General features: G+C 41.5%; 1 protein-coding gene across 1 annotated transcript in view; it reads left to right on the top strand.

Moving 5' to 3' along the window:
• LOC129839257 (zinc finger protein 85-like) overlaps window positions 1-1446 on the top strand; it is a 10181-nt gene extending 8735 nt beyond the window's left edge. Inside the window, exon 6 of the mRNA XM_055906566.1 lies at window positions 6-1446. Coding sequence (XP_055762541.1) covers window positions 6-842 — 837 coding nt within the window. The 3' untranslated portion in view covers window positions 843-1446. The remainder of the gene's footprint in view (window positions 1-5) is intronic.
• The last annotated feature ends 9336 nt before the right edge of the window (window positions 1447-10782 follow it).

Below are 10782 nucleotides of genomic sequence, written 5' to 3'. Positions count from 1 at the left end.
TGATTATACACCAACGCATACACACAGGAGAGAAGCCTTATAGCTGTGATCAGTGTGGTAAGAGCTTCAATCATTCAGGAGCCCTGACCACACACCAACGCCTACACACAGGAGAGAAGCCTTATACCTGTGATCAGTGTGGGAAGAGCTTCAATTATTCAGGAAACTTGACTGCACACCAACGCATACACACAGGAGAGAAACCTTATAGCTGTGATCAGTGTGGGAAGAGCTTCAGTCGATCAGGAGACCTGATTACACACCAACGCATACACACAGGGGAGAAGCCTTATAGTTGTGATCAGTGTGGGAAGAGCTTCAATCGATCAGGACCCCTGACTATACACCAACGCATACACACAGGAGAGAAGCCTTATAGCTGTTATCAGTGTGGAAAGAGTTTTGTTCGAGATTCCAATCTGATTGCACACCAACGCATACACACAGGAGAGAAGCCTTATAGCTGTGATCAGTGTGGGAAGAGCTTCAATCAATCATTAGAATTGACTAGACACCAACGCATACACACAGGAGAGAAACCTTATAGCTGTGAGCATTGTGGGAAGAGCTTCAATCAATCAGGAAACCTGACTAAACACCAACGCATACACACAGGAGAGAGACCTTATAGCTGTGATCAGTGTGGGAAGAGTTTTGCTCTAGATTTCACCTTGACTACACACCAGCGAATCCACACTGGAGAGAAACCTTACTCCTGTCTATGTGGAAAGAGCTTTGCTCATTCAGGGTCACTAAAAAAACACAAGGAAGCACAAACATGTTTTCTTTCATCTACCTCCTCTCCGGCACCTGTTCCAGATCCCTCAATACAGTTTCAATAGAAAACATATTGTAAAGAGTCATCCATCTCCCATTCTCTAACAGTTTACTAAGTCTGATTCCCATGGTAACCTGTGTAGATAATATGCAGCTCTGGATCCATATGTATCAAGTGTCTTGGAGTGGTGTGTGTGTGGAGTGGGGTGTTCAGAGCTGTATCTTATTTCAGTAACTCCTGTTATCCATTAAATAATGTAGAATGATGTTTCAAAAATAGGTTCATATTCATGTGTGAGAGAAATGTTGTCTGAAGAGAGAGCCTTGAATTGTACATCTTTCCTCATACAGTCATTGGTTCCTGTTGGTGCTGGGTAGAGATGTGAGGGGGGTCATTACCCCCTCAGACCTTTTGTCAGAAGGCCCAGAACATGTTCTATAATTTAAGATAGGAGACGGTGCCAGTCACATGCATTAACCAATCGTTAATGATGAATTAATTATGAAAAATGTAAATCATGCAAATATAACTTGTCTGTGTAAGCAGTATATAAGAGAACTAACGGGACTGCCCCGAAAGAGCTCCTGACCGACGTGTACTGTGGTGCATTAAGTTTGTTGGATACTCTCCAGCTTGCTGATAATAAAGAATGATTAATTTAAGTTTGACTTTGAGGCCCTGGTGGTAATTTTCAGAAAACATGTATTCAATACAAAAATACGTTAAATCTATTGTCTTATGTGAAGGAGATGTGTTGCACTGCATGAGGCAAATGGTGGTCACACCAGATACTGACTACCTTTTTTAAGGGATCCGTGACCAACAGATGCATATCAGTATTCCCAGTCATGTGACATCTATAGATTAGGGCATAATTCATTTATTTCAAATGACTGATTTCTTTATATGAACTTTAACTCAGTAAAATCATATAAATTGTTGCATGTTGCATTAATATTTTTGTTGAGTGCAATAACACTTGGGTCAGAACTGTTTCAACATGACTTACACCCATCAGAGTATCTGTGCTGTGAAGGGCTTTAACAGTGGAACTGCCCTGCACATATCAACATCCAAGTTATCATGTAGTCTCAGAACCAAACTGGTTTAAAACCTCTCAGCGCACGGTCTAGTTTCCTGAATTTCCGCCTGTCTGACGTGCCCAAAGTAAACTGCCTGTTACTCCGACCCAGAAGCTAGGATATGCATAGAATTGGATAGAAAACACCCTGAAGTCTCTAAAACTGTTAAAATCATGTCTGTGAGTATAACAGAACTGATATAGCAGGCAAAAACCAGAGGAAAATCCATCCAGAATCTTTTTTTAAATTTCGCTCCGAATGACTTCCGCCTCCCAGATTGCAGTTCCTATGGCTTCCACTAGATGTCAACAGTCTTTATACAAGGTTTTAGGCTTGTTTTTCGGAAAAATGAAGAAGTATTTGTAGTCTTTCCAAGGTGAGTGCCAATGCAAAAGTATTCTTTTTGCATGCGTGAACATGGGCGCTCTTCGTTCTTTTCCTTTCCTATTGAACATAGTAATCTCCGTTCTAAATATTATAATTTATTTAGATATTAGACAACCTGAGGATGGTTAAAAAACATAGTTTGACTTGTTTGTACAAACTTTGCTGGTAACATTTTGGAATCCTTTGTATGCATGTTGGATTATTGAATTCAATGGCGCCAACTAAACGCCGTTTTTGGGATATAAAAGAAGTGCTTTATCGAAAAAAACGACCATTCATTGTGTAGCTGGGACCCTTGGGATTGCAAACAGAGGAAGATCTTCAAAAGTAAGTCATTTATTTTATCTTTATTTGATATTTTGTGATGCCTGTGCTGGTTTGGAAAATATGCTAATGTGAGGAGCTGTCCTCAGACAATCAAATGCTATGCTTTTACCGTAAAGCCTTTTTGAAATCTGACAACGCAGTTCGATTACCAAGATTCTAAGCTTTTGAACCATGTAAGACACTTGTATTGTCATGAATGTTTAATATTACGATTTTTTATTTTGAATTTGGCGCTCTGCAATTTCACCGGATGTTGTCGAATTTGATCCCGCTAGCTAAGAGGTTTAAAACAAGAGAAATGTAATGAGGTGCCTAAAATCCTGAGCTCGGTGCCAGAGTATGCAGGTCGTGCTGAGTACCTTGGGACTAAAGAGAAAGACTGCACCTTGAGAAGACCTGAGAGAGATTCAACTGAATACAAGTTCAGATTTAAAACACAGAATGCAGAATGGGGTACAGCTTCCATGGAACAACTGACTGTAACAATATACTGTTGAAGTCGGAAGTTTACATACACTTAGGTTGGAGTGATTAAAACTCATTTTTAAACCACTCCACAAATTTCTTGTTAACAAACTATAGTTTTGGCAAGTCGGTTAGGACATCTACTTTGTGCATGACACAAGTAATTTTTCCAACAATTGTTTACAGACAGATTTTACTTACTGTATCACAAATCCAGTGGGTCAGAATTTTACCTACACTAAGTTGACTGTGCCCTTAAACAGCTTGGAAAATTCCAGAAAATTATGTTATGGCTTTAGAAGCTTCTGATAGGCTAATTGACATCATTTAAGTCAATAAGAGGTGTACCTGTGGATGTATTTCAAGGCCTACGATCAAACTCAGTGCCTCTTTGCTTGACATCATGGGAAACCAAAAGAAATCAGCCAAGACCTCGGAAAAATAAATTGTAGACCTCCACAAGTCTGGTTCATCCTTGAGAGCAATTTCCAAATGCCTGAAGGTACCACATTCATCTGTACAAACAATAGTACGCAAGTATAAACACCATGGGACCATGCAGCGTCATACCGCTCAGGAAGGAGACGCGTTCTGGCTCCTAGAGATGAACGTTCTTTGGTGCTAAAAGTGCAAATCAATCCCAGAACAACAGCAAAGGACCTTGTGAAGATGCTGGAGGGAACAGGTACAAAAGTATCTATGTCCACAGTATAAAACGAGTGCTTTATTGACAAAACCTGAAAGGCCGCTCAGCAAGGAAGAAGTCACTGCTCCAAAACCGCATAAAAAAGCCAGACTACGGTTTGCAACAAAGATCGTACTTTTTGGAGAAATGTCCTCTAGTCTTATGAAACAAAAATAGAACTGTTTGGCCATAATGACCATCGTTATGTTTGGAGTAAAAAGGGGAAGGCTTGCAAGCCGAAGAACACCATCCCAACCATCAAGCACGAGGGTGGCATCATGTTGTGGGGGTGCTTTGCTGCAGGAGGGACTGGTGCACTTCACAAAATAGATGGCATCATGATGTGGGAAATTATGTGGATATATTGAAGCAACATCTCAAGACATCAGTCAGGAAGATAATGCTTGGTTGCAAATGGGTCTTCCAAATGGATAATGACCCCAAGCATACTTCCAAAGTTGTGACAAAATGGCTTGAGGACAATAAAGTCAAGGTATTGGAGAGGCCCTGACCTCAATCCTATAGAACATTTGTGGGCAGAACTGAAAAAGCATGTGCGTACAAGGAGGCCTACAATCCTGACTCAGATACACCAGCTCTGTCAGAAGGAATGGGCCAAAATTCACCCAATTTATTGTGGGAAGGTTGTGGAAGGCTACCCGAAACGTTTGACCCAAGTTAAACAATTTAAAGGCAATGCTACCAAATACTAATTGAGTGTATGTAAACTCCTGACCCACTTGAAATTTAATGAAAGAAATAAAAGCTGAAATAAATAATTCTCTACTGTTATTCTGACATTTCACATTCTTAAAATAGTGGTGATCCTAACTGACCTAAGACAGGGAGTTTGTACTATAATTAATTGTCAGTAATTCTGAATAATGTATTTGGCTAAGGTGTATGTAAACTTCCGACTTCAACAGTATAATAACAAATTATATTAATTCATTAGAATCATTCAGACCTGCAGGTGAAGGTGTCTTCCTCCACAGAGGAAAAGAAGAGAACACTGACCTGTAGCACCACCTGTCTTCTGACTGACAACCCCAACCCCACCTACATCTGGTACAAGAATGGACAACATCTCCATGACCCTACTTCCCAACAATACTCCTGTAATACTCTAGTGGTCTGGTATTACTCTACAGACAGTTAATCCTGTGCTGTAAAAGACCATGAGGATTTTCTCACTCCTACAGTGTGTGAGTCTGGACTCACCTATAATAATCATCTTAAGTATCAATCATTAAGGCCTGTGGACCAATAGTAGAACATGTGGGGAAAAACAGACAAATCTGTGCACTCTTGGATAGTAACACGAGTAGAAATGATGCAGTATAATATAAAAGGTAGAAAATGGCATGTTATCTTGTTATACCGTTTTAGAATTATTCGTTTTACATTTTACAATAAGTCTGTAACTTATCAATGTGAAAAAGTCAAGCAATCTGAATTCTTTCCAAATGCTCTGTATGTGTCTGTATTTTTTATTCATTTAAATGAACCAGTTCAATACATCTAAAACACTTGAAAATCATCTCATTGTCGTTTGAGGAATTGATCAGATACATTTTGTTTCAGGTGTTCATGTTCAGAGCTGTTGAGAGCTGTTTGAGAGCTGTTGAAATGTGACTTACACCAAGAGGATATCTGTGCCTTGAAGGGGTCAACAGTGGACATTACCTGCACATACAGACATCCCAGCTAGCAAAACATCACATAAGTTTCCTGGTTCAACAAATGGGAGTCTGTAGTTACTACAGATCTAAGCCAGGACCCAGAGTATGCAGGTCATGTGAAGTACCATCCAACTACAGACAAGGACTCCACCCTGAGAATCACAGACCTGAGAGAGAGTGACTCTGCTGAATACAAGTTCAGATTTACAACAACTGAGGTAAAATGGGGATACAGCTTCCCTGGAATAACTCTGAATGTCACAGGAAATACTGTCCTTACAGTATTATATCATCTAGTCTAAGTCATTATATTATTGGTGGAAATAATGATTATGCTCTTGTCTTTATTTACCCCTTTTCAGACTTGCAGGTGAAGAAGACTCCTAGCACAGAGGAAGGGAAGGTGACCTGTAGCACCACCTGTCTTCTGACTGACAACCCCAACCCCACCTACATCTGGTACAAGAACGGACAACTTCTGCTGTGGAATATTCTAATCAAGTGAGAGACTTTGTCATTTCTTCAAACAATCATCTTTATTCAATATCGATTAGTTATTGCAATAATGAGGCTGTCGACCCAACACCCTTGAGTGTTGGACCGAGTAACCCAACTGATAATGAGAAAACAGATGTTATACAGGACTTAAAAATTCTTAGTCGGGCTAGTTCGACTCCTCCCCGGCTTAGTTTCCCAGATGCAAGGATGAGAACAAACAATGAGATGTTTGTTCTATTCCTTCAGGCTATCTCTATCTCGAGTCACAGACACAATCTCATGTATAGAATGCAGGCTCAGTTAGACCGGAGACATATGTCTCACATGCACCACTAATGATAGAATGGAATGTTTGTTTTTTTATCACTAAGACATCAATCAATTGTCAGCTTCAAGCTATCTCTAGTAAAACCCATGTCCTCGACTAGCTGCAGGAAGCTAGAGTGGAGACCATAAAAAACACATCATTAATAGCACAGAAATGTCTTACTATTGTTAGGTATATATTGTTAACTATTAATATCAAACAAATAAGGTAAATATGTAATTTTTCTATCATACTTCTCACCAACCCAAACACCCAAGATAACTACCTCTCCCTAGACCCAGTCAGCAGTGAGGACGCAGTCAGCTACTCCTGTGCTGTTAAAGGCTACGAGAATCTCTGTTCTCCTGTTATGTTCGTTGGGGAACCAAAGTCTTTGAAGAATGCAGTTGTAGGAATCCTAGTTGTTGTTCTGATTCTCATTTTCTGTCTCGTTGGATTCATGTGGTTCAGGTGAGCGAGATGAATTTACCCTTATTCACATTCTGTTTTTTATCATTGATCTTGACACATTTTTATTGATTGATTGATTGATTCTTCCATTCATCTGTTCATTCATTCTTTCATTTTCAGAACAGGAAGAAGGCCTCTATATCCACCTCTGACACAAGAGACAGAAGAGACACAGTAGAGAATGGACAGGTGAGTTTTGGAATCAGTTGACTGAGAACTACAGTGGTCTGTGAAAGGGATACCTAGTCAGTTGTACAACTGTCATTTCCGGTCACAACTTGCAGACTTGTCTACGTGCTGCTGCTCTGTGTTTTGTTGCCAACCTTACTTTGCTACCTGGTAACTTTACGGTTTATACTTTTTAATTACCATTTATATTTTTTGTTTTTCCCTCACTCAACTTTTTTTCAATCAACTTTTTCACTCCGGACGTTTTATCTGGACATGGTTCGTCAGGACCTCCAACAGCCGAAGCTATGTAGTAACATTAACATGATGTCTTCTAATTGCAGTCGCTGTACTCATAATATACAATGATCGGCTATGAAAAGCCAACTGACATTTACTCCTGAGGTGCTGACTTGTTGCACCCTCGACAACTACTGTGATTATTATTAATTATAATAATAATCATTTGATATATCAGCTGATGTAAGAAGGGCTATATAAATACATTTGATTTGAATGCATTCAGAGAGGCGCGGAGGGCTGTCGCAATCGACATGTCTTCGGCGCCCTGATCAAATCAAATCCAATTTTATTAGTGTGCCGAATAGTAGACCTTACATTGAAATGCTAACTTACAAGCCCCTAACCAACAATGCAGTTAAAAAACATGAAAAAGAAATAAAAGTAACAAGTAATTAAAGAGCAGAAGAATAAAATAACACTAGCGAGACTATATACAGGGGGTAACGGTACAGAGTCAATGTGCGGGGGCACCGGTTGGTCGAGGTAATTGAGGTAATATGTACATGTAGGTAGAGTTATTAAAGTAGCTTTGCATAGCTATTAACAGAGAGTAGCAGCTGTGTAAAAGGGGAGGGGGCAATGCAAATATTCTGGGTAGCCATTTGAAGCTGTTTAGAAGCCTCTTGGACCTAGACTTGGCGCTCCGGTACCGCTTGCCGTGCGGTAGCAAAGAGAAACATCTATGACTGGGGTGGCTGGAGTCTTTGACAATTTTTAGTTCCTTCCTCTGACACCGCCTGGTATAGAGGTCCTGGATGGCAGGAAGCTTGGCCCCAGTTATGTACTGGGCCGTACGCACTACTTTCTGCAGTGACTTTTGGTCGGAGGCCAAGCAGTTGCCATTCCAGGCATTGATGCAACCAGTCAGGATGCTCTCGATGGTGCAGCTGTAGAACCTTTTGAGGATCTGAGGACCCATGCCAAATCTTTTCAGTCTCTTGAGGGGGAATAGGTTTTGTCGTGCCCTCTTCATGGCTGTCTTGGTGTGCTTGGACCATGTTAGTTTGCTGGTGATGTGGACATGTGGAGCTCTCAACATGCTCCACTACAGCCCCATCGATGAGAATGGGGCGTGCTCGGTCCTCTTTTTCCTGTAGTCCACAATTATCTCCTTTGTCTTGATGAGGGAGAGGTTGTTGAGGGAGAGGTTGTTGTGCTGGCACCACACGGCCAGGTCTCTGATCTTCTCCCTATAGGCTGTCTCGTCATTGTCGGTGATCAGGCCTACCACTGTTGTGTCATCGGCAAACATAATTGAGGTGTTGGAGTCGTGCCTGGCCGTGCAGTCATGAGTGAACAGGGAGTACAGGAGGGGACTGAGCACGCACCCCTGAGGGGCCCCTGTGTTGAGGATCAGCGTGGCAAATGTGTTGTTACCTACCCTTACCACTTGGGGGGCGGCCCGTTAGGAAGTCCAGGATCCAGTTGCAGAGGGAGGTGTTTAGTCCCAGGGTCCTTAGCTTATTGATGAGCTTTGAGGGCGCTATGTTGTTGAACGCTGAGCTGTAGTCAATGAATAGCATTCTCACATAGATGTGTCGTTTGTCCAGGTGGGAAAGGGCAGGGGAATGGGCAGTGTGGAGTGCAATTGAGATTGCATCATCTGTGGATCTGTTCGGGCGGTATACTAATTGGAGTGGTTCTAGGATTTCTGGGATGGGTGTTGATGTGAGCCATTGATGTTGATGTGAGCCATGACCAGCCTTTCAAAGCACTTCATGGTTACAGACGTGAGTGCTACGGGTCGGCAGTCATTTAGGCAGGTTACCTTAGTGTTCTTGGGAACAGGGACTATGGTGGTCTGCTTAAAACATGTTGGTATTACATTTTCGAACAGGGAGAGTTTGAAAATATCAGTGAAGACACTCGCCAGTTGGTCAACGTGTGCTCGCAGTACACATCCTGGTAATCCGTCTGGCCTTGTGAATGTTGACCTGTTTAAAGGTCTTACTAACATCGGCTGCGGAGAGCGCGATCACTATGTCTTCCCGGAACAGCTGGTGCTCTCATGCATGTTTCATTGTTATTTGCCTCGAAGCAAGCATAGAATTGGTTTAGCTTGTCTGGTAGGCTCGTGTCACTGGGCAGCTCTGCTGTGCTTCCCTTTGTAGTCTGTAATGGTTTGCAAGCCATGCCATATCCCACGAGCGTTGGAGCCGATGTAGTACGATTCGATCTTAGTCCTGTATTGATGCTTTGCCTGTTTGATGGTTCGTTGGAGGGCATAGCAGGATTTCTTAATACAAAGGACCCACGTTTAGAAAGTCTGTTTATTAATTTGATGTTTCATTTCCCAAAATAAAAATACGATTTCTGTGGTCAATAGCCAACAGTGGGAATAGATTAGAAAATCCTTTAAAAGTGGTTTCCCAGAAAAATTATTTTAAATCCTCCATCTGTTGTCTCTGTTTTCTGCAGGTGCCAGGATCAATGCTCAGACAGAGGAGACGGTGCTGCTGGGGCCAATATCGAGCTGGGCTGCTCAATGCCTTGAGCTGGTGGACAATACAATACACCTGTCTGCAGGTGAGCAAAACCTCTCCTAACAGGACAGCCTCTCAGTTTGGCTCTCAAACCAAACTCTACCAAACTCTATTTGAGATTCTCTCATCCTCTATTCATACATTATTGAAAGGAACTTGGCTATCACCAAAAAATGTGATGCATTGTGCATCCTTCTTACTTTTGTGTGAAATATGTCTTGAGTTTTTCCCTGTCATACGTGTTCCAGCCAAGGGCAATGTAAATATGAATGTCCTTTTGCTAATACGGTCTTCTCACAATTGGTAACAGTTCTCTTTATTTAGATGTTTTTGTATTTTTTTCAGTCCCACTGTGGCAAAAAAGGAGATCCATGAAGTGAACATGGACAGCATATCTAAGCCTGAGTCGAGTAAAGAGTAGGGATGGCTCACCTAGGGAGTTCCTACACTAGCTAGCTAGCAAGCCATATGAGTGATGCACTGAAATGCTGTAAATTAATGTCACCAGGTGTGGAGGTGTAACCAGGGTGTAGTGATGTAGTAAATTCATGTCGCCAGGTGTGGCGATGTAGCGATATCATAACAGCCATCGATAAGAGACATTACTTCCAACAATTGTTTACAGATTATTTCACTTATTGCAATTCCAGTGGTTCAGAAGTTTACATACACTAAGTTAACTGTGCCTTTAACAGCTTGGAAAATTCCAGAAAATGAAGTCATTGCTTTAGAAGCTTCTGATAGGCTAATTGACATCATTTGAATAAATTGGAGATGTACCTGTGGATGTATTTCAAGGCCTACCTTCAAACTCAGTGCCTCTTTGCTTGACATCATGGAAAAATCAAAAGAAATCAGCCAAGACCTCAGAAAAACAATTGTAGACCTCCATAAGTCTGGTTCATCCTTGGGAGCAATTTCCAAACGCGTGAAGGTACCACGTTCATTTGTACAAACAATAGGACACAAGTATAAACACCATGGGACCACGCAGCCGTCAAACCGCTCAGGAAGGAGACACGTTCTGTCTCCTAGAGATGTACGTACTTTGGTGCGAAAGGTGCAAATCAATCCCAGAACAACAGCAAAGGACCTTGTGAAGATGCTGGAGGAAACAGGTACAAAAGTATCTATATCCACAGTAAA

This window comes from Salvelinus fontinalis, chromosome 40, assembly GCF_029448725.1.
Source record: "Salvelinus fontinalis isolate EN_2023a chromosome 40, ASM2944872v1, whole genome shotgun sequence".
NCBI classification, from domain to species: domain Eukaryota; kingdom Metazoa; phylum Chordata; class Actinopteri; order Salmoniformes; family Salmonidae; genus Salvelinus; species Salvelinus fontinalis.
The sequence above is the reverse complement of the archived record's forward strand: the minus strand, read 5'-3'. Positions and strand labels throughout refer to the sequence as shown.